The sequence below is a fragment of the Hetaerina americana genome, unplaced genomic scaffold, assembly GCF_022747635.1.
Source record: "Hetaerina americana unplaced genomic scaffold, ioHetAmer1.1.p SCAF_6, whole genome shotgun sequence".
Taxonomy (NCBI): Eukaryota; Metazoa; Arthropoda; class Insecta; order Odonata; family Calopterygidae; genus Hetaerina; species Hetaerina americana.
In genome coordinates, this window is record NW_027287205.1 from 16,422,824 (window position 1) to 16,447,358 (window position 24,535).

The following is a 24,535-nucleotide window of genomic DNA, read 5'->3' on the forward strand; positions in this document are numbered from 1 at the left end:
ATATTTACAGTCACCATCACCTTCATGGCCATTAAGACTGTCTTCACCTTTTTCAGAGCAAGCTCACTATTTGCAGTCCACTGGCCCACTGGTCCATGAGCGATTCCCAGTTGTGGGAGAGGGCAAGGCTTCTGTGTTCATTGTCACACAAAATCGTGGTACACATTTGGTGTAATCTTACAGAAATAAAATTATGGCTGTTATATTTTAGAATTTGGTGCATTACCTGCAGAAGAACCTTCCCCGAACTGACAGTTTGACACCAGCAATCACGTGGTCCTGAATGAGGCCACTCAGGGGAGTTCCATCTTTGGGAACAAGGTAGTGATGGGCCACTGACACTGCAGCATAAAAGAAAGGATGATTGCAAAGCTCACAGATTACCACAAAGATGTAGAAGAGGCAACTGCCCACAGGGCACAATAGAGAAATCCAAAATTCCCTCAATCCATCAAAAATAAAACATGCCATTGTGAGCCTGCAGTAAGCATATAGCAAACTGTCTCACACGTTTCATGTATTACTCATACATGGATAAAAAGCAATGGGTAGACAGAAGGAAAAAGGAGGAAGGAAAAAACCATTTCAGGCAAGACATAAAGGAGGGAGCAAAGAGTGCACTTAAGACTCTGATTTCTGTCATATCCAGGCTAACTAGCAAGTAAAATCAACAATATTTTTTCACATTCTATCAAAATAATGAATTCAAATTCAATAAATGCAAAATGCACTTTAGATTTCATTCACATTATTTATCATAACCATTCTTGTACTTTAAAGTGTAAAGTTTTGTCCTATCATATGATCTTACCCTAAGCAAATATTTTTCAAAGACGACTCTGCATTAGAAGTCCTGCTTAAACTTCCATCATTCCCCTCTCCATTTCAAACTAAATTTCTTCACTACTTCAAAATGACAACTCTCTCTGTACACTGTCCCTATCTCCAAGTCCCTGCATCCCCACAAATACACTCCTTCCTCACTCCTGAGTCAACCCCAGTTATCACTTCCATTCATTGGGAGTGGGAAGTGCTTCAGAAAGTACACTGGCAATGTCCCATTCAGGTGATATTCATGGCAGAGTAGTAATGAGCAAAACGTAAAGAAGTATACCCATTTTCCATGCATCATAATTTTCCATTATAACATACACATTTCTAAATGCATTTTGTTCAAAAATGTACGGTTTATAGTAAATTTTATGTATTGTAAAAAATGATATATTGTAAAGAAGTATACCCATTTTCCATTATAACATTCATATTTCTAAATGCATTTAATTAAAAAATATATGGTTTATAGTAAATTTCATGCAATGTAATAAATGGTATATTGTAAAGAAGTACACCCATTTTCCATGCATCATAATTTTCCTTCATATTCATTCCTTCATAATTTTCCTTCATAATTGATCAAAAATGTATGGTTGTTAGTAAATTTTATACATTGTAAACAATGACATATTGTAAAGAAGTACACACATTTTTCATGTATCATAATTTTTAATTATGACATACATATTTCTAAATGCATTTTGTTCAAAAATGTACGGTCTGTAGTAAATTTTATGTATTGTAATAAATGATACATTGTAAAGAAGTATACCCATTTTCCATGCATCATAATTTTCCATTAATATCATACATATTTCTAAATGCATTTTGTCCAAAAATGAACGAATTATAGTAAATTTTATGTATTGTAATAAATGATATATTGTAAAGAAGTATACCCATTTTCCATGCATGATAATTTTCCCTTATAACATACATATTTCTAAATGCATTTTGTTCAAAAATGTGCCGTTTATAGTAAATTTTATGTATTGCAATAGTTGATATATTGAAAAGAAGTATGCCCATTTTCCATGCATCATAATTTTCCATTTTAACAGACATATTTCTAAATACATTTTGTTAAAAATTTAGGGTTTATAGTAAATTTAATATATGGTAATAATTGATATATTGCATAGTAAAATACCCATTTTACATTATATCATACAGTTTTCTAAATGCATTTGGTTCAAAAATGTATGGTTTATAGGAAATTTTATGTATTGTATTAAATGATATATTGTAAAGAAGTATACCCATTTTCCATGCAACATAATTATCAATTATAACATACATATTTCTAAATGCATTTTGTTCAAAAAAGTACGGTTTATCGTAAATTTTATGTATGGTAATAAATGATATATTGTTAAGAAATATACCTATTTTCCATGTATCATAATTTTCCATTATAACATTCTGTTTTCTAAATGCATTTTGTTCAAAAATGTACCGTTTATAGTAAATTTTGTGTATTGCAATAAATGATATATTGTAATGAAGTATACCCATTTTCCATGCATCATAACTTTCCATTAATAACCTACAGTTTTCTAAATGCATTTTGTTCAAAAATGTACGGTTTATGGTAAATTTTATACATTGTAATAAATGATATGTTGTAAAGAAGTATGGCCATTTTCCATGCAACATAATTTTCCATTATAACATACATATTTCTAAATGCATTTTGTTCAAAAATGTATGGTTTGTAGTAAATTTTATGTATTGTAATAAATGATATATTTTCAAGAAGTATAGCCATTTTTCATGCATCATAATTTTCCATTATAACATACAGTTTTCTAAATGCATTTTGTTCAAAAATGTATGGTTTATAGTAAATTTCATGTATTGTAATAAATTGTATATTGTAAAGAAGTATACCCATTTCCATTAATCATAATTTTCCATTAATAACATAAGGTTTTCTAAATGCATTTTTTTTCTAAAATAGGGAAGGGAGTAAATGATATTTTTGCATATACTATATGATAAAATGATGTTTTAGTGCCTATTTTGATTAAAAAATAATCACAATATTAATATATATATATATTATTAACACTAATCTACTGGTTAAGGTAGGTTTTGTATGGACACAATCTCCAAAACCGTAGAGCGACTAATTCCTAGACACTCCTAACAAAACATAACCCAACCATTCCATCCCATCTACCCTTCCATCCAACCAACCCATTCAACCAACCAACCCATATACCATCTACACACTTCTTTCCTCTCTTCATTCCATCCTATATCATTACCCAATTGCTGCCCCTTCCTTGCTTGTATAAAATCCTTCCCTCTATCAACGTTTCCAGCCTGCCAAGCAAAATGCTCCGCATCTGACTATTCTGTCTCCTTATGATTTCTCCCAACAATCCCCTCAACTCCCCCACCATCCCTAGCACTTCCTCATTTATTTTCCTTTCTATCCACTTCACCTTCTCTATCCACCTCTCCACACCTACATTTTAAAAGCCTCCAATCTACACCTATTCTATAGTCCTGACATGATGTAGCCTTCATCTTTTTTGGAATAGGAATTCATATGATATGACAAAGTCTTCCCGCCAAATTCTTCTCTTAAAAATGCTACAAATTAGTCCATAGAAACTCTCCCTCCCACCTTTACCTACACATTTAACTAGTTCCATGGGAATTACTTCAAAATCCACAAACAAATATGATTCATAAGGACTCAAAACTCTCATTACACCTCAAAATACTAAAAGAAATAGTTTTACACTCTCAAATTGTGATCGCAACTTGCAAAATTGGTCTCTCACCTAGATTATGTGCTTCACTTCGTGCGACATCATTCTGTGGGACGTGTGCATTCATTTCATCACCATCAAAGTCAGCATTGTAGGACTTGCAGTTGGCATAGTGCAGCCGGAAGGTCCTATCCTCTGTTTTCAGGACCCTCGCTCGGTGTGCCATTATGCTCGGACGATGCAATGTTGGCTGTCGGTTCAATAGCATTGGGTCTCCACTGCGCAAATGGCGGAAAACCTATAAAAGGGACAATACTCCAATTAAATCATCCGAAAACTGGGTAGGGCCTCTTGTGTCAAAGGCCAAACAGTTGACGAGTGTCTGGAGCACCTCGTGGCAATTTCACAGAAATAAAACAGTACACTCTGGTCTAATTATATACATATTTTAGATTTTTTGATTACTCTTATTGTGTAGCAGATCAGCAGTTGAGAGTACATGAATGTTTGCCACTTTGGATTCCAAAGTGAATCAGTCAAATAATGAACTGAAAATAAGGTTACATTCATACAAATTTTCTTAAATTTAATTTGCAGACAATGTGACATTTTTGTGTATGCTTCCATCTAATAGACATACGAGCAGAATGAACATTTTCTAAGAGAATTAGGAATGATTAAAGCCTAAAGCATAATTCTTCAAAATATCACTCATGTATGAGACATATTTGAAAAGTTAGTGTCATTTGGTTATAAAAAAATATATAGGTAGGAAAAGTTTTTACTGACAGTTTTAGTTTTCTAACAACCTATTTCACTTTTTTACATAATATCTATTCACTTAAAAGCATTTTTTATAACCCTGCACCAGCATCTTTAATCCCTCCGCATAGAAGTTAGCTGCCTGAGAATTGAACCAGTTGACAATGGCAGTCTTGAGTTCCTTGTCGTTTTCAAACCGTTTTCCACCGAGATACTGTCTCAAGTGCAAGAAGAGGAAATAGTTACTGCGTGCAAGGTCAGGACCAGGGATAGCGGTCCAAAATTGCTTGTCTACTCAACATTTCTGCTCTTTGTGTAGTTCGGTGTGCATTTCCAGTACCCAACTTATCGACAATTTGTGATATCCAAGCGTTTTCATAACAATTTCGTAAATAGTGGTGCCCTCCAAAAAGAGGACATTTATCACCCAGAGAACTAATCAACAGTCATCGATCAGATCGCAGTTCTTAGTCCACTCATTGAACAAGACCTGGATACTGGGCCTGCAGCTCTGCTTTTCATCAGACACAAAACTCCAGATGAATTGGAGCAGCTGATGATCCTTTTGCACACAAAAATTGAATCATCTCACCAAATTTTCTACTTCATCTGCTTTGTTACCTGTATTCACCAACTTGGCAAACGACTACTGAATCAAAACATTAACTTCAGCCGCTTCAGAAACAATCAATAGATAGCGATGCATGTGTACAACTTTTTTCTGGCCTACCAATATATAAGAAAATATTAGAAAATTAAATATAAGAAAATCACCATTACATTTGTAATGGCCCTCATAGACATCCAATAACCTTCTCAAATGGCAGATAATACATAAATGGAATAGATACTTTTGAGTGGACACTAGATTTGAAGAGAAAAAAGTGATTCCATTGGATATTGTCCTATGTCCCATTGGATATTGTCCAATTAGTTGCCTTAAGTCATATTTTATTCATTCAAGATAATTTATGTTTACAGTTGGTTTTTTAATGCTCCCTAATGACTGTTTACTTCTAAGTGGACAGAGAACTACCTCTTTATTCGCCCCACCTCTTACCTTTTGTTGTTTGTTCTTAACTTCTGCCTGCCTTCATGCAGCCTAAAAAGGCCAATCTTCCTACTTTGCTTATATATAATGTTCTCCTGCCAATCACAACCTTCAAAACATACCGCTACCTTTCAACATTTCCTCCACCCACTATCTCTGTCCCTTGCAGATTGCCACCAGTGTCCATTTCTTTGCCCACCTGATTTGAAACCTCAGCATTTGCCTTCCTCTATATCCAAATTATTTTCTCCATTCTTCACCAAACCCCCATCTCAAGATCCTCCATTCACCCCTAGGCCCATTCTCTTGCCTCAAGCACCATGTCTCAGATCCATAAATGCCCTTCTTCTGGCAAATGCCTCTTTTGGTAATACAATTCTTCTCCTAATGTCCTCATTACAATACCCTTTCTCCTCTAAAAACTGCCCAAATACACAAACTACTACACTTGCTCTGACTTATTAACCTCATCCTATAATATTTAACTTATCTTTCCCACTTCTCCATAATCTCATTACTTTTGTTTCATGGTGGTTATTTAATACTTCTCAATTTGTGTCAAAAAATTCAATAGAAGTGATTCCTTGGCTGCCTGGCTCACTATCACCTTCCAAGTGATACTGTTAGGTTACATATTCAAGAGTAAAATGATAATTAACAATTGTGAACCAGGTTTCAACTCTTTATGTCATCTTCAGATGAAAATTACATGCAGGTTGGCAATTATAGTATATGTCTATATGTATGGTATATATTTGCTAACATGCATGCAATTTTCCCCTGAAGACAATGCGAAGTTTTGAAACCCGGGTTGCATGAATAAAAATAATATAGTTATTATTATTATTATTACTTTTTATTTGCCCAGAGATCACAATACAAAAATACCAGGTGGGTGAAGTATGTACATGATATAAGGCACGTCAATGAGGAGCAAAGACACAGGCTCAGTTAAGATACATAAAAGAATAGATGCTCATAGTTACATAAGTGTTTGGTACAAACCCATGAACATCGGCTGTAACATGCACATACAATATCAAATTCAGAAAAATCATTGATCACAAACATGAATCAGACCATTACCATTGCTAGAAACTAAAAGTATGAACTTACTGGTCCGGAATATTGTTGAGATATTCATCAACCGAGTAAAACATATTGCGTTGTAGATATCTTTTTAGTTTATGCCTGAATACGGCAGTTCCCTGTGTATCCTTGATACTTTTGGGTAGTTTGTTAAATAATCTGATGCCCATTTCATTGGGTCCTAATTTCAATGCTTTAGTTCTTATATTCCCATAATGGAAGTCATTCCTGCCTCTGGTGTAATGATGATGATAGGCAGAGTTAAGAGAATAGTTGCCGATGTTATTTTTTATATATAGAATTAAAAACATAATGTAGATGCATGGGAGTGGTAGCAAATTTAATTCATGGAAAATAGGCCTTGATGGAGCATTGTAAGGTTTCCTGGCGATGATTCTAATAGCTTTCTTTTGCATTTTAAAGATGGTTTGAGAAATAGCAGCTGATCCCCATAATATTATACTGTAGGTTATATTTGAGTAAATTTCCCCATAGTACAAATTGAGTAGTACAGTTTTACTTGTAGTTTCAAGTGTAGTGGAAATCACAACTGTTAATTATCATCTCTCACCCGCCCCCCTCCCCCAACAAGAATGGTATATAAATGGACCGCAACTTGATTAATTTGTACCTGATGATGACGCCTAAGCGTTGAAACTAGTTTTACATAATAAAGAACAGTGGAAATATACATTGAGTTCTTCATTAAATGGACTACACAAGGTGATTTCAAATTTTATGACAATGAATTGATGTTAACCAAATCGCAATTGAACAAGGGGCCTGTTCTTTAACAGCACTTAAAAAATCCAAGAATTAATTCCCAAAGGCTGTTCGACCCTTTTATCGTCTTTCCCTTGTCTTGGCACTACACTGTGAAACTATGAACCTCTAGGTCCACTTACTGTCAGCAATAGGAAAAGGGAAGAATGCATGTGGGTGGGCAGCACTCACCACTTTGAGGCCAGGGGTTGTCGACTTCCTCTCGGACGAAGGTGTCAGCAGCCTCTTGGCCACACCTCTCCTCTGCCTCTCATCCTCTGCCTTCAGTTTACTGATCGTGCCATCATCATTCTGGACCATGTTTGCACTGCAAACATAAGATTACAATTTATTACTCTTTTTGGATCCCGTTTTATTAGTTTCTGGAATAACATTCCTTTGTTTCCAAAGGAAGGCCAAGAAGATCTATTTCTAAATATCACACATTTCTTAACTTTGGTGAACAACATAGAGAACAGCCTACCCAAGTTCTCCCTCTACCACACTTTTCAATTCGTTGGATGGAGTTGTGTTGGGTGAGTCACAGGGACACACACAGGAAAGATTTATAGTTATAACTTACAGCACTGCAAGGTGGCAGGGAAGCTTTATTGATTTCAATTTCAGCCAACTATCCTCTGTTCCTTGCCTCATCTACATCTCAAGAGCAGGTCACACATGCCCAGTCTGGCATCAGCCCTTAAGTTAATTGAGAGCTTTTGGGTTCTCTGTAAGTAGCCCCTGCTGCATGAGACATTCCCTGAACCTGTTTGGGGCACTCTTGTCATATGCCATCTACAAATAAAACCTCAAACAGATGACAAAAATTCCTGCACTCTTTTATGCCAAAATGTTTTCAGAACTCAAGCTACACACAATCTGGATAATGCCTCTGAAAATACCCACCACCTAGAGCCAGAGTATTTTTTTTATGCTAAGTGCCTTTTGTCATGTATTTAGTTTATACTATGATGCTTGAACAAATAATGCATTATAATAATTATTATTAAAATCCACCTTGATTTAGTTGATTACTCATAGTTTGGTGTTCCTTGAATAAGGAAGTGGTTCCACGGTCTTGCCAGGAATCATTTCCAAACCAATTATGTAATGCAGTGAACAGAGGAAAACCCTGACTGGCAAAACCCTAATGCAATATAACATTATTCCCACCTGCCATAGCCCTCCCTATATTTTCTTTTCACATTTTTCAAGTTCTCTCAATTTGACTTGCTTCTGATTTGCTGGACCCCCATGGTTTTATTTCGACTCTCACTGTTCATGACTGTCCTTGTAACCCAATGAACACCAGAGGCCACAATAGCCCCATCGTCTCCAACCCCACCAACTCACCCACCCGGGATAGTTCTGCGGGCCATTGATTATCATGGCCCGCAGTTCCTCTGCATTCCATGGCGTCACAGTCACTGGGTATGTCAGCTTCAGGGCAAAGGCCTCAGGTACTCCAATTTCATCCACATCAATGTTGGGGTCAGGTGTGATGACAGTTCGAGCGGCAAAGTTGACCCTCTTGCCCATCATGTGCATTCGGAACAAGCCTTCCTTCTTCTCAAGGACCTTGAAAGTCAAAAGGAAAGATGAGATATGAGAGGTGTGTTTCAAAATTAAAGCCTGGCAGATCATTGAAGAAACAAAGCAAGAAAGAAAACAACAATCACACATTCACACTATATTTTCACACAACTTATTCTTTTAAACCCTGTTCATTAAAAAAAACTGTCCCCCGCGAGCTTGACCAGTTTAACACTGCCATTTTTCAAATACTCCCTTTCTCAAACCACCGATGACTTAACCACTTCTTAAGATGGAGGATGAAGTCACTAAGTGAATAAGGGCACTAGTATGACCTCTCTGGGATGTATGGAGGGGGAGAGGATGATCAATACCAGATCTAAATATGAAAATGCAAAATTTTTAGAGATATTTTTAAAATTAATTTTAATGTAGCTCTCCTATTGAAAAAAAGTCATACTCCAAACTCGCCTTCAATATTATGCCCATGGATAACAAAAGGGTTATATACATCATGTAGGCATAGAAAAGAGCCATGTATCGTTTCAAATCATCCCAGTATATAATTAAAATACAAGCAATATTTAAATATTCAGAGAGATATCAGCCAAAATAATGCATTATATAGCTCAGTCGTACACAAATCTGTAAATAAAAGCAAAGCATTGAGGAAATTGATAACAATACTTCAACACCTGATGACTCTTTGGAAATTGTTCAGAATGGAATTAAAACATCTGACCCAAACAAAATTATTGATATTTTCAATTAATATTTCACGACCTCTTGATAGATGGAAAATAACAGTAATAATCGTACACATGTACTTAAATTCATTTAATACTACCATCAACTCTGTCATTTTTCTTTTTTTTTCATAGAAGTCCAGCTAATGGAAAGGAAATCCTCAGTATCATCATGAGCTTGAAGAATAACTTCTCATCTGATTTTGATGGCATACTAAATTATATGTTGATACACTGGGCCTATTCAATTATAATCCTGCTTTTGAATATTTGCAACCTGTCTTTTGCTAGGGGAAAATTTCCAGATTTATTCAAAACAGCTACGGCTAAACCCTTATTCAAAAAAGGGGACTAAAATTTTAAATAGAAGTACAGACCTATATCTTTCTTTTTCAAAGGTACTATAAAAGGTTAAGTATAATAAACTAACCTCTTTCTTTGGAAAAATGTTATATTATACAAACATCAATTTGGTTTTAGGAAAAATAAATCCATAATGATGATAATGTAAACCACAATAGACTACTAATTAAACTCAATAGAATAGGAATCAGAGGAATTCCTCTAAATTAGATGAAGACCTATAATCGCAACCGCACTCAGAAAGTAGTGTTGTCAGTAGATGGGTTAAAATATTCATCCAAAGTACACCAAGTTTACAAAGGCCTGTATACCCTCATGATAAGTTATGTGCATCTGCTTGTCCAAAATTAATAATGCCAATTATACAAATGTTGTAGAAGCTGGAACTCCACTTTGGCCAATGGATTCAGGATTATTTTCTTCTTAGCCATCCTTCAAAACATGAGGTCTATGAGATGCTACCCATCTGAAGCCTTTTTATTAGTTTTAAATATCCTCAAGTGGGTGTTACCATATACTCCACAGTGGTTGCCATTCACTCCATGTGCATGACTGTTGAAACATTGCATCACTTTCCTTTATCAAAATAGATCAAGTGGCATATCTGAAATATATTTTCTTTGCTTCTTATAGTTACAATACCATGTTTGTTACAAGAAAGAGAGAAGTGTGAACTTCTGGAAGAGCTGTGTGATGATGCCAGATCCAGTGGAATGAGTTTTGACACCTTCAGAGGGGATGGAAACACTCCTAATCGGAAAGATTCATTTATGAGAAAATGAAGAGCCTGCATAATGAAGCCAATATATTGCTTAATAATGTAACCGGGAATTCCATCAAAACCAGAGCTTTCTTTTATACCTAGATTCTTCACTATATTTTTCAGTTCAGATTTTGTGAGGGGATAGAGAAATATGGACTTTGAGTGGGTAGCAGCAATGACTTCTAAATTAGGAGAGTTGCTTTGCTTAGCAATAGAAGAAGGTTGAAAGTGATCTGTAAAGTTATGGGCAAGTTTGGAAAAGTCTGAAATAATAATTCCTGATGAATCATTAATCTGAATTTGAGACTGCTTTCTAGGTTTGTTTCTGGGGGTATTAATAATGTTCCAGATTTCTCTAGATTTATTGTCAGAGTTAATGACTCAATGGTCATCATAACAACATTTAGCTGATTGTAATATTTGGGGGCAATGCTTTTTCCTTTCTATATATTCAGTCTTAAGTTTGCTATTAGTTTTACTAGAAATAGCCAGCTCTCTAACATATCGAGCCATGTAACGTATTTCATTACTTATCCAAAGTTTACACTTAGGAGACCTGGTCCTTTTCTGTACTGAACAGGAAATGACACATTTAAGTAGTGCAGAAATTTAGTATAAAAATTATCAAAGCTTTCATCAAAAGAGGCAGTGTTATACACATTGTGCCACTTCTAAAGCCACAAGAGATTCATAAAATTATGGCTGTTACAGCTATTAAAGATCAAGTGGAATAACCTACAAAGGAGTGTTAGCATTCATTATAAAGGTAGCAACAATGAGGTAATGGTCAAAAAGATGTGAGGGGATTTTCCTAGTAGTTACTTCATTAACATCAAAATTAGAAATGAAAACATCAAGTGAGGAAGAAGAATGTGTACTCATGGGAGTGGGTTTCTTATTATGTACATGCAAGTTATAAGATTGAAGAATATTCAAAAATTCAGTTTTAACGGTTGTGTTAGCCAACATGTCTATGTTAAGATTACAGTAATAATTATCACACCATTGGGATACAATTATATTCTGTTGATACTTAGTCATGTTCTTGAATTAAGCAAACCGTACCTTTTGCAATGAGTTAAGTTTGCTGGGCTTTGCAGATGATGCTAAAGCTCAATTTTTATATCACCAAGCTCCTCTGAAGGTACACAAAGATTAATGTAATGTAAGTCCCTGATAGTGGTGTGTCATAGGAACATATTCATATGCAATCAACTCTATTCAAGGATATAAAGTGATTGTCACAACACTGAAACATTCTTAAATATAGTTGCAACAAATATCTTGATTGACATGATCACCTCCTAGTTTTGCAACAATGGTAGTCAATATGAGAGCAATTTGCAGCATAAATTTGGAAGACTATTGCATTAATGAGTTCCAGTCAGGCTCCACAAAAAATCACCTGCTTGACACCAAGAGCGAGGGTTCCACTGGTTGTCTTGTTGAGGTCCTTATCCAGAAGGTGGTCCACGTCTGACTGCAACTCCAGCCACACCCTGTGAAGTTTCTCCACAGCATCATCACCCTTCACATGCGCCAAAACTTCCTGTATAAGGGAAGACAAAGAGAGAGAACAAATATGAGTCAACAACACACACACTGTCCCCAAAACACATATTATCATGTGGAGAACTTCACTGCAAGTTGTGGTTGGCTATTTCAGTTTACGAGAAGGCATAAAATTTTCAATAAATTTGCATCACAAGTGCTGATATTTCAATTGAACTAATTGCATAAATTTTTTTGCCATTGATGATTGAATATGACTCAAATTAATTTAATATCTTTAATATAGATGAAATATGCTCGCTTGAAAAGCTTTGGCGGCAATTATGCAAGCTTTTCCAAGTGAATCCAGAGTTCCCAGATGAAAAATTGCCTGTTGGCTAATGATGATCATAGCCACATGTTGAATAGTGTTGGCCTGGGGAAATATAGACTATCTTGAAGTCTGAGGAAAATAATCATTGACCTCTCGTTACCTCAAAATAATTCAGTAGAGGCATTGTGTATTGGGGTTATCACAATGAACTGGTTTCAGAATCATTACGTTCCCTAAGTTAGTAAATACCAAATTGATATTTTGGAATTCATAAGGAAGAAATAAAAGCACCCTTTTAGAAGTACCAGAGAAAAGTAAAGATCTCCACTATATCTCTTTCAAATTTATGTATGTTTATTTGCAAAACCTGCAGCCAATATATGAACATATGAATTATTTTTCTTGAAGCAACAGTAAGTAGACAACAGTTTACTTATAATTTAAAAGAGGACTATGGAAGCATTACTGAAATATTATAATTATTTTAAACTACGAGGGTCATCCGGAAAGTAGTACCCGTTCGTGCCGCATGAAGTGCTGACGACGCGAGTAGCCGCTGGACGAGGTCAGATAGCTTCAGTGGCTTGTCTGCCTTCTCTGAGCCAAGTTGCGTGACGCTAGCATTGCCTGTGTTGTTTCTGTGATTGTTTACAATGTTTAAAAAAATTGAGAACGCCGCCAGTTGTGAAGTGAGGGCAGTGATTAAATTCCTCAATGCAAGAAACGTTCGCCCATGTGATATTCATCGCCAATTAAAGGAGGTGTATGGAGACAATGTAATGGACGAGTCGCCTGTTCGGCGGTGGTGTCGCAACTTCAACATGGGGAGGGGGAACACACACGACGATGAGCGTTCGGGGAGACCGTCTGTCATTACAGACCAACTGGTGAGCTCAGTTGACGAATTCGTGAGGAACGATCGGCGCGTCACAATTGATGACATCTGTGAGCATTTTCCCAATGTTTCTCGAACAATTGTTCATGAAATTGTTAAACACCATCTGCATTATGCAAAAATTTGTGCAAGATGGGTCCCTCGCGTATCTCAATGAGCTGGCGGCGAAGGACTATGCAGCAGGAATACAGAAACTTGTCACACGTTATGACAAATGCCTTAATTTGCTTGGAGATTATGTTGAGAAGTAGTTTAAAGTATCCTCTTTCAAATAAAATTTTTTATGTTTGTTAATATTTACTTTTGTGTCTTTATTTCACGAACGGGTACTACTTTCCGGATGACCCTCGTACATATACAGAAACTTTGGCCAAGTACAGCATGGCTGCTTCCCACGGCCCCTTAATAAGCCACCCCTGGTATAGGGTCAGACTCAATTCGATGATACCTGGGTCTGGATCAGCCAAGTTCAGATCAGTGAGCGTTTACTGAATTATGCTTCTAATGATAACATTTTCACAGAAAGCATAGTAAACAACCTTACTGAATATTTTGAGTCCCAGAGTTAATTATGGTTGGTAGGTCCCAGTCCCAGGGATTAATTTACCCACAAACCACTAGGATGCTTGTAGCCATGATTAGCAGATGACTTTTCCTTAATGGAATTTCCAAAACCCAAACAAGGTGCCACCCCACCAAAAGCAATCTGTATATGAATCCTGAGGCTCATGTGGCAAGCATTGGGCCTTTCACCCAGGGCCATCTGGCAGGGTGCGTGTCCATGAACAAATGAATGTGCTTGTGCAAGCATGTCTACATGTCCTGTAGTACACTTGTCTGCAAGCTTGTGTGTTCTGCATGAGTTAATCTCTCTCGTGTGGGATTCAATTACCCCACAAATCACCATCTAGGTTGCATATCTAAATTATGCAAATAATTTTTTTGCTAGATATCTGGGTTTGTTACATCATTTTTGCAATTGTTCAGTTTTACTCGCACAAAATTTTGATCCAATTATTTCCCTATTGCACTTTCATCACTTCCTTCACAGCAAGCAATGGATACAAATTAATCCACCTTTATCTCTACTTGTCTATCAGACCTCAAATGGGCACAGCAGTCATTCATTACCTTGGCTTCCTGAGTCAAGTTCTCCATCCCTCCTTCCTGCACAGCCTTTGCCAAGTGCAGTAAAACCATTGAATCTTGGATTATACTCTTGTACGTGGCTGACTGGGGTGGCTCAATAACCTTGTTATTGAAATACTGAATCTGTGAACATGGAAAACAAATGCTAAAAATTAACACACAAGAAATGAAATTATTTCTAGAGTGAATGTAATGACTGAATAAAATGAATGAAACAGGAAGAACAGAATAAACAATAAAGTTTAGAAATGCACATTTTAATGTTTAGACCAGTTGCATAAAAATTCTGATTTAATAACATTATGGTATGAAAAATTCAAAATAGTAAGATAATAGATTATGGACAAGATGTGTACCACAATTTTAAATTTACAAAATGCCATCTAAAGTACATCTCAGGAATTTTATTAAAGGTGGGAGTAGTAATCGAACGGACGGGTCTGAGAGTGAACACAAAGGAAGCCCAGGTGATGAAAATTGGGGAGCAGAACAACTAGAATAATTCATAAAGAAGAGGCAGATGGGAAATTGAGAGATGGAAAAAATATTTAGGAAAAGAAATAATAGAAGTGTGTAAAATGAAATTAAAGTAAGAATAGCAATGGCCAAAGTGGCAAAGGTGCATGAAGAAAAGCAGATTATTAAGCAATGGGATGTATTTTGAAAGGAGACAGAGGTGGGTGAATTGTTATGAGTGGAGTGAAATGCTACATGGACATGAGACGGATTGTGAGGAAAAGTTATTGAAAAAAGATTATTATTATTTTAGAATTACGTTGCAATTAGGCAATTTTCTTGGTGGCAACGGTCAAGTTTGGCCAAAGAGAACTCTTACAAGGTGTCTTTGAAATGTGGATTAGCCGATGAATGTCGAAGATCACCCAGTTGGATGAGGTAAGGAAGGAGGTGGTGCAGAGGAGAATCGGAGAAGGGGGAAGGTGCCGATTGACACCATCATAAAGGGGAAGCAGAACTGGCTTGGGTATGTACTGAGAAAGGATTGCTAGATGAGAAGTTTCTCAGAAGGAGCAATGGAGGGAGAGGCAGAGAGGAAGAGAAGTAAGTTGGTTAAGCATGTTAGGGATGTGAATTTCTCTGAGGATGTGAAGAGATGGGTAGAGGATGGGTTAGTGTGGTGGGGCAGTGAGGACCAGAATGATAATGATGACAAATATACAAAAATAGCACTCATAAAACACCGTAATATCATAATAAAAATTTTCTACAAATATAAGCTCAGATCATTTCCAAATGATCTAACATTTTTCCAAAATATTGACTTGTTGGCAATTCATTACATAGTTCAACTCCCATAGAATGAACTGAAAGTTTCTTGAACATATTTTTGATAACTGAAAATTTACATAGGGATCATTAATAACTGTTGAGTCACAAGCGCGAAAAGCATTGTATAATTTTTAAAAATATATTATTACAAACATGTAGTAATATACTTAACACTTTGAGGCTTCAATTTGTGGAATTATTTGATGTACATATTAATGTAGTCATAAATTTAAAATATAGATACATGGCCAAGTTTTCAGCATGGCATTTTGTTTGAATTATAACCTACAATTATACAAGGTTACAAGGTTATTCAATAAACTTCCCCATGAAATCAAATATGAAACAAAGGTACCTGTTTTCAAGAAAAAGCTGTTTAACCTTTTAAAAAATAATATGTTCTATTCTGTAAATGAATACCTTGAATTGTCGCAATGCATCAATTCCGGCTTAAACAATTGATATGTAATTATACTAGTGTATTGGTATGTATATATATATATATTTATATATTGTATCTCTTCTATTGTGAAATTGTGAAAATTATATTTGACGTGCCCTATATTTGTGTATGTATGAATATGCAACAAATCTCCGGACAAATAAATGTATTATTATTATTATTACAATGAACTCTATACTTAGCTTTACAGTAAGTTTAACAATATTTTTTGCCTTACAAAGATATCATGCCCTTTTGAAGATTTGCCTGATAAGATCACTACTATTTTTCACTGCTGAGTAAAATTGAACACAGTAAAACTTTACTAAAACTTTTACACTAAGTGTATGGATTAGTATTAAAAGTATGTGAACTTAAGCATTCAATATCTTACAGAAATAATGTGGGCGTGTACCCCATTTAAGCTGATGTTCATCAATTATATCCAGGAATATTATTTGTAAATACAAATTATTATTTGAAATTTCAAGGTACTTTTGTGTTAGCTTGGTGAGAAGTGTCCAGGTTTTGTTCTTGGACACAATTTTAATTCTCTGCAAATCCAGGTTTTTTCCTGGAGTTCAATGATTTAAGCAAGACTGGCCACCATGGGTTATACTCTTTATGTTGACTTGATATCCACATTTACGTCAAAAGCTACTGTTTTCACACTGCTATATCCCCCCTTTTTTCATTGATCATTTTATAATTCCCAAATAGTCACTAGTCTAATTATTCTGGTGATATTTATTGAATAATTTGAGTAAACGAAATTTAACAGATGTGCATTACCGGTCTGGCAGAAGGTGGAATCACAGTGATTGTGTCTAGAAAAAAGAGGTCGGTGGAATAGGGCTGATCACTGTTCCTCAGTACAGGGAACATTGCCAACAGGAACTCCTTGTCCATCTCCCAAACTTGTCTCAGGTAATCCCTAGAATCAAAGTCCAAAATTGTTAAGATTAATCAGCTACCTGATCCCTATCAACATATTTTGAGGTGGGGGAGGCCAGTAGGGAGTGAAGAGAGAGATGGAGCCACTGGGCCACTCACTCTGTTGGGAGGACCCTGGGGCTCCACTGGTATGTGACTATAATGAAACTCCCCAACCACACCACAAACACAAATGAGCCCCCTCTTTACTTCGCAACCGGCCTTTTGAATGTGAGACCAAGAGACCAATTTGAGGCAATGTGCCCTTAATATTGCATAAACCAATTTTTTTAATTTGTGGCTGTTAAATGCCTGGTGTGAGGTTAGCTTTATACTCATCAATCAAATCAATTCTTAAGTTATTTATTGTGGTTTGGTGGGAAATTAAAACACAATGTCCACCTTAGCCACCCATCATCATGTAACATCCACACTCATTTTCACCAAAAAGTACCGTAACAGGTTAAAGATCTTAAAGAGAGAATAATTCCAATCCATCAAGTATAAAGGAAACATTCCTTCATTAGCTGATAACTAAAACTCCCTGATGTATGACCTACTACCCTCACAAAATTGACAATCCTGCCATAAATTTGGTTTATTCATTTCCCAAGTCACTTAAAGCCTTCTCTTCTGCGGCTGGATTTTTATATCTATCTTGGTAGGGCTTGAGTAAAATAAATCGCTCAATTCCCAGATTAAAGGAAGCTGAATTGTGCAACTCCACTCACGAGGCTAACCCTTCCATCCACAGGAGAAGTTATTTCAAGAGAGAAAGATTGAGTATTAAGCCAAACTCCAATCAATTTGTTTTTTTTTCTCTTTTGGTTTAAAATGTTTGCTGCTTCTGTCAACATGCTACTCGACTTGTATTGAGCTGCCTGAGGAAACTGTGAAATCCAGAACCTGGTAACTGACAACCTAAATGAATTTACATAGTGGAATGGCTCAAATTATCCATACTATCCACTATTTTGGGGGGTAGTGACTAATTCAACTAGACCCCAAAATTGTAATCCTGGATTCTCTAAAATATGTTCTGGAGAAATTCTTGAAAAATTCTTTCAGTGGAACAAGCTATTTGTCATTAATATTGTTAGAGAGTTTGCCTTTAATAGTCTTCCAGTTTTGTAATAAAATGTGAGCTAAGGATGATTTGGATTTTAGGATGGATATGCTATTGAATGGACTGATTTGTACGGAGGAAGTACCAAATTTTGAAACACCAAATGATGAGCTTGAAGTGAATCACTACTAACTACTAATGGCTCAATCATTCACTGATAATTATTAGGTTTTTCTTGAGAATATTATAAAACTAATTTTGGTTTATAATCTTCAAATGACAAAACGGAGGGGATTACATTGATTGAAGAGCTATTAAAATGTTACAGAGGCATTGTCCATGCTTTTTCATGGCTGGAAGGGGGTCATGGACTAAGTAAAAGTCTTTGGATGAGACTTTAAACTGAGAATAAACGATGGAATCTCAATTCCTAAAATAAAATATTTAGGAGGAAATTTGCAGAGATATGATCCTATGGAATCATTTTTTGCACAAATGTTCCACAATATCACTCTTGAATTGACAAAATTGATCCAGCTTAAAATTAAAAGCCATCACATCTTTTCAAGAGCCTCCTGCTAGAGTCACATGTTGCATATATTTTTAGCTGTTATCAGTTGAAATGTGCCTAAATGAAATCTAAGCCATGATATGGGTCCTGTCATACACAAATTCAGTAAAATTTGCTTGTAATAAATTAGAGCATATCAGCCTTTCACTTATTTATTAACAGGATTTTGTTAATCTGAACTATGGCATTTTCACAGGATCGCAGGTTTTTTGTTCTTAATCATCTGTATTGACACAACATATCCTTAACGATTTGCCTTAGTCTCACAATGTAACCATTTTTTTTTCAATTTTCATTCCTTTTTTACATCCTCTAGCTTATGAGTGCCTTACTATGATTCTTTTAGTAATAGAGTTTTACATATGTTCCTATGTTGACTCATAATATATCTCTATAGCAAAATACCATTAGCATTAGCAAGTGGATTAGGGAATTGGAAATCTACATAAGAGCTACACATGTTCCACTTGCTTTAAGAAAATTTTAATGCAAAAATCTAACTATAAGTGGCAAAACCTCATCCCACACCAGATCAGTATTTCCTATGCAAAATCTAAGAAAGAAATGAAAGAAAACGTAATGAAACTCAATATGTGAGGCCAAAAATACTAATTGATTGCAAGTATGATTACCACTGGCCTCGAAACATCTCCCTCCCCCCAATAATACATGCATCACAGCATTAGAACTCAGACCACACAAAATTGAGTCAGTGAGGTTGATTGTTCACAACCTGGGCGACAGGTTTACGAAAATGTCATCTGTTCAGGCTGAAAGTGAACTTAAAAAATAAAATTTAGAAAAAAACTCTATCCATCAAAGTGAAGATAAATATTCTCAGGTACATGGACAATAATTCTAAAATTTCATAAAAGGGCAGAGCAAAGAAATACGGCATCTCATCATCTACTCTCCCTACTGGTTTAGCATACAGAGCATTGAATAAGTTTAAGTAGAGGGCAATGAAAAATAAGAAATTATGAACAACAAGGAATGAGGAATTAGGATAAGTGCTTGTAGAATGGTTTTATCAAGCTAGAGCCAACCAACACCATCCATTTCAGGGGATGTTATCTAATCCATTTCTCATTAATTTAGTTGCTAATATAATATGTTTGTGTATTTTAACCACTCATCTGGGTATGCCGTATATATACATCATGAGGAGATTATCCCATCGTGGGTATGCCGTGTGTATGCATCACACCGATTTTATGTTCATTTTCAATGATAATGCCATGATATTCCATCATGCAATTGCAGCCATTCGTAGATTCATCCAACAAGTTCACTTTCTGCTCGGTAGATGGAACTTCAGACATTTTTTTGTGTACCTGTGCGACTTTCAGCGAAGCTATGTCGCTGCCCTAGGGGTTGCATTCTCATTGACCCTTTTTGTGCTATGTGAAGGTGAGCCAGGCTATACATTGAATTTTATGATTTATACAGAAAAGGACACAATGTATTCGGACAAATATAAAGAAGAGAATGTCACCACCAGGATTGTCCTTCATTTAGCAGATAATCGGCTAGGTACGGGGCATAATATATATTTAGACAATTTGTACACTAGCCCTGGAGCAGTGGTCAAGTTATTCGAGAATAGAACAGATGTGGTTGGGACGATGGGGAAAGAGATGGTGATGAAATGGAAGGACAAAAGAGATGAGATAATGGTGAGCACATTTCATGGAACTGAAATGTGCAAAACTGAAAAATTGGGGGAAAAATTGGTGAAACCAATTGTGGTACAAGACTACAATAAGAATATGGGTTGGGTTGATATTGACTCCTAAAAATATACAAAATTGCGAGAAATCGGCCAAAAAATACTATCAAAAAAATATTTCGGCCCTTGATGGGCATGACAATGTTGAATGCTTATGCCATTTATAAAAAGAATAAAGGGAAACTGAATCAAAAAGAATTTCTAATCTTGCTTGCTGAAATATTGATAGCGACATATGGAAAAGATGCCCACGTAGACCAAGGCCATCTAAATCTCCTGAGCCATCTTGCCTTACCAAGAGACATTTTATTGATAATGTCCTCCAAAAGACAAAAAAAAGCCCCAGAAAAAGATGTGTAGCGTGCCACAAAGCGGGGAAAAAGAATTAAAAAAATATTGGTGTCCTGATTATTGGGTTGGTTTGTGTCCTGCTCTGTTTCCGAGTATACCATACTAATGATTATTTATAAAAATAAATATTAATTGAATTTAAAAATAATTTATTTTTTTGGGAGTAAAACTAATAGATGTACAGCAAATTTAAAATAATGGTCATGGTTTACCATACCATTTTTTTAGAATTTCATTTCTCTTCATGTTTGCTTCAAACAATTTCATTTTGTCCTGTGGTTATTATTTTTTTGTTTGATGGTTGTGAAAAAATTGAAGGGTTTTTGAGCAGAAATTAAGTATTGCAATCATTTAAAAAAATTTTTTACTAAAGAAGAGTAAATAATAAAAAAAATACAATTGTGTTGTGTGGTTGCCTGTTTCGCCCCTTAATTTTACAAAATTTCCAGCATTGTAATTTACATGTTGCCCATTGGTCGAAACATTCTGTCACCACTGATTTAACCATATATCATAAATAGCATTCATTCTACGTTGATATTTTCATTAATTGTACGAATTAGTAAATTGTTTTCGTTTTTAACTTCGTTAAATAATCAAGATTTATCATTAATATAAAAATTTAAACCAAATATTTTCATCATTTCAAATGACTACTCAATATATTTGTTTTATACGACAAAAAAATTATAAAATATTTGGGTTTAATCATCCTATGACAAAAATAGAAATTTGGGCTCAGTGTACAATTAAATACCCACCCTGGGTTGGACATGGAAAAATTAAATACCCAGATGAGTGCTTAAATTCAATTAAAAAATTTCAAAGAGAATTAAGATGTTCTCAATGAAGTTTTCCTTTTCCACAAACACTTAAAGGACAGGATTTGTCCAGTAGCAGCAGTACTGCACGTAGTCTCTCTGAGGGGGTTTAAGTGATGGCCACACATCAGAACTGCTTACAATGTGATAAGGGATGAATAGGTGACTGAAATTGAGAGAATTTCATTATAAAAGCGGTTATAATTGGTAAAGGGACCAAAGACAAGTTCACTATCGCGGTGATTTCTTCTCATCCTAACTCTCTATATATGTGTGATAATTAACATGTGCAAATATAGGAAAGTACAAGGGACCAAAAAATCATCTTGTTATAGGAGGGATTTTGTTACATGCATGATCATTATAGTTCAGTTTATTACATATAATTTTCCTAGAAATCATTCAAAATATTACCTACTGGAAACTCTTGTGCGCACCCCAGCTAATTTATTGTGACTCTGTATTCATCATTGTACCTGCAGTAGAGATCAGACAACAACGTAGGATTGGATGGTACTGGGACTTAAGACACTTATACGTAACTGCATGCATAACTTGTAGTTTTCAATTTACAGGGTCTGTCCCAAAAATAAGTAAAATAAATCTGGGATAAAAATGTATTGCAGATAAAAGGACAATTGCTAAAATTATTCAAAATACCACCCCAGTGCATTGACACATCACACCTTGGTCAGTCGTGGAATCCTTCCTGGAAGGCACTGATGGGAATCTCATTCAGGCACCTCAACACAGCCTCCTTTGGCTTTATCCAGCATTCCAAAATGGTTGCCATTTATTGGTTTATTGGTATTTTAATGGTTTCCTTTTTATTCTTTGGAACAAAGAGAAGTTCTGAGGAGCCACATTGGGGCTGGAGGTCACTTTCACAGTGGTGAAAGAGATTACTCGATATTGACATCTGAGCATCCTTAGTATCTTCTGACAACACCTTGAGGACCATCTTGGCACATACCTTTCTCATGGCTAAATCTTCTGTAAGAACGCGATGCACTGTAGTTTTCGGAGTATGGCATTCTTCTGCTAACATTCTGGCACTCAAATGTTGATCAGAATTGAACATGTCTCTAACTCATAGGGCATTTTTGTTGCCCTGTGTCATTGATGGACATCCAGAGCATTTCTCATTGTCAATCTCCTCTGTAACCTGCTTCTGATTGGCTGCAAAGTATGATTTTGATTGGCTGCAGGGTCACAAAACCCAATTCATGATCATATTGCTTATCAACACAGGCATTGGTAATCATTCAGGAAGGCAACCCACATTCCCTCCAGTTGGAAAGGGAGGGATGAGTGAAGGGCTGATTGATGCCTCCAAGCCTTCTTTTTTGGTTTTGTGGTGCAACACACAGGTATCATTTCCCTCACACGGCAGGCCCAATTCTTGAGGGAATCATTTATATACAGTATCACCTGAGCCATTTCATTGAAGGCAGGGGAGGACAGGGGATGACTAGACAAATACGCTGCAATCAATACTTGACTCTGAGACTAACTGTTTTGTAGCCAAAGTTGGCTACAGAATAAAAAGATTAAAGGAAGAATGCATTGATGCCTACAATGTAAAGATCCAATCTTCAACACACAAATATGTACAGACACTCTTATGGATGGTAAATTTCCTTCCTCTACCAGACTATCTATTGCACTGATCTTACAATTATTCTAATTCTTTAGACCTATTCCATTTCCTCCATCATGTATTATACCCTTATGTTGTTCAATATGACTTTACATCCTAGGACATTGAGATTTTACAACCTTCCCTTTTCAAGTTCCATTACTTGCCTAGTTCTTTTACTTCCTTCACCTCACACCATTGTCCATTTGAGGTAAATGCATGTGAACTAAACTGAAGACAAAAAACTCCCTCATCACATCTCCTCTAACATCTACTATTAGAAAGGATTAAATGGAAACAGACTATGATAATGTTGCCAGGGAAGTAAAAGCGTTAACTATTATTCCAATGCAGTAACTATTTCCAATTTCTTTTATATTCTATATACACAGGATGCAGCAACATAACTTCCTTTTTTTTAAAGGGATTTTGCTTTATTAAAAAGAAAATTATGTAGCTGCACCCTGTACAGTGTTAAGTGCATAGTGAGTGAAAAAAAAAGAATTAACCAAGTTGATTTTTCCAAAAAATAAAATATTTCCTCACTAGTCTCATTCAACTATTTGCCACTAAAAGTATAGTTAGTTCTATCAGGTCCTATTAAACGTAAGCATTTACACAAATAATATTTACACACAGGTAGCTTTGATGTTTTGAGAAATCCATATTAACCATCCCAAGGACTTACCTCATCTTATTCGGCATCAGGACAGATTCGCCAATTTTCTTCATTACGGCTTTGGGTGGCTTCTTCTGGCCCCTAGGGAAGAGGAAAGAATTTTTTTAGTAGTTTTTATGGGATCCAACCGACAACTAAGGTCATTTGCGCCATTAGGGATGTACAAGAAAGGTTGAAGGGTGGAGAGAAACCCGGCATCGTTCCTGCTGCTCTTAATGAAAGGCACCAAGGGGTCTGCAGCTTAATGTCCCATCCGAGAGATGGCATACTTACTCAAAGTGCCATCCACAAAGCACTTCAAGTATGGATTGGGACACCACTGAAAAATACCTGTAGTCGCCAGGATTCGAACCCAGGCCCTTAGCGTGGGAGACCAGAATGTTACCCACTGCACCATCCTGATCTCTTAGGTGGTGCATCTTCAATAAAATGTCCCCTATACTGGATATGCTTCCAAATGCCAGCCTCATTGGAGGCCGGGTAACGTCCTCACATGACAACTCAGACGAAGAAGATGATATT

General features: G+C 35.9%; 1 protein-coding gene across 2 annotated transcripts in view; it reads right to left on the reverse strand.

Annotated features, from left to right (window-relative positions):
• Window positions 1-24,535, reverse strand: part of Polr1A (RNA polymerase I subunit RpI1) — an 81,006-nt gene that overhangs the window by 47,216 nt on the left and 9,255 nt on the right. For both annotated transcript variants that reach the window (XM_071593799.1, XM_071593798.1), the window contains 8 exons: window positions 24,023-24,094; window positions 17,017-17,158; window positions 14,478-14,618; window positions 12,032-12,175; window positions 8,579-8,799; window positions 7,414-7,549; window positions 3,630-3,855; window positions 227-341 (listed from right to left, as the gene is read on the reverse strand). In XM_071593799.1, the coding sequence (XP_071449900.1) occupies window positions 227-341; window positions 3,630-3,855; window positions 7,414-7,549; window positions 8,579-8,799; window positions 12,032-12,175; window positions 14,478-14,618; window positions 17,017-17,158; window positions 24,023-24,094 (1,197 nt within the window). The remainder of the gene's footprint in view (window positions 1-226; window positions 342-3,629; window positions 3,856-7,413; window positions 7,550-8,578; window positions 8,800-12,031; window positions 12,176-14,477; window positions 14,619-17,016; window positions 17,159-24,022; window positions 24,095-24,535) is intronic.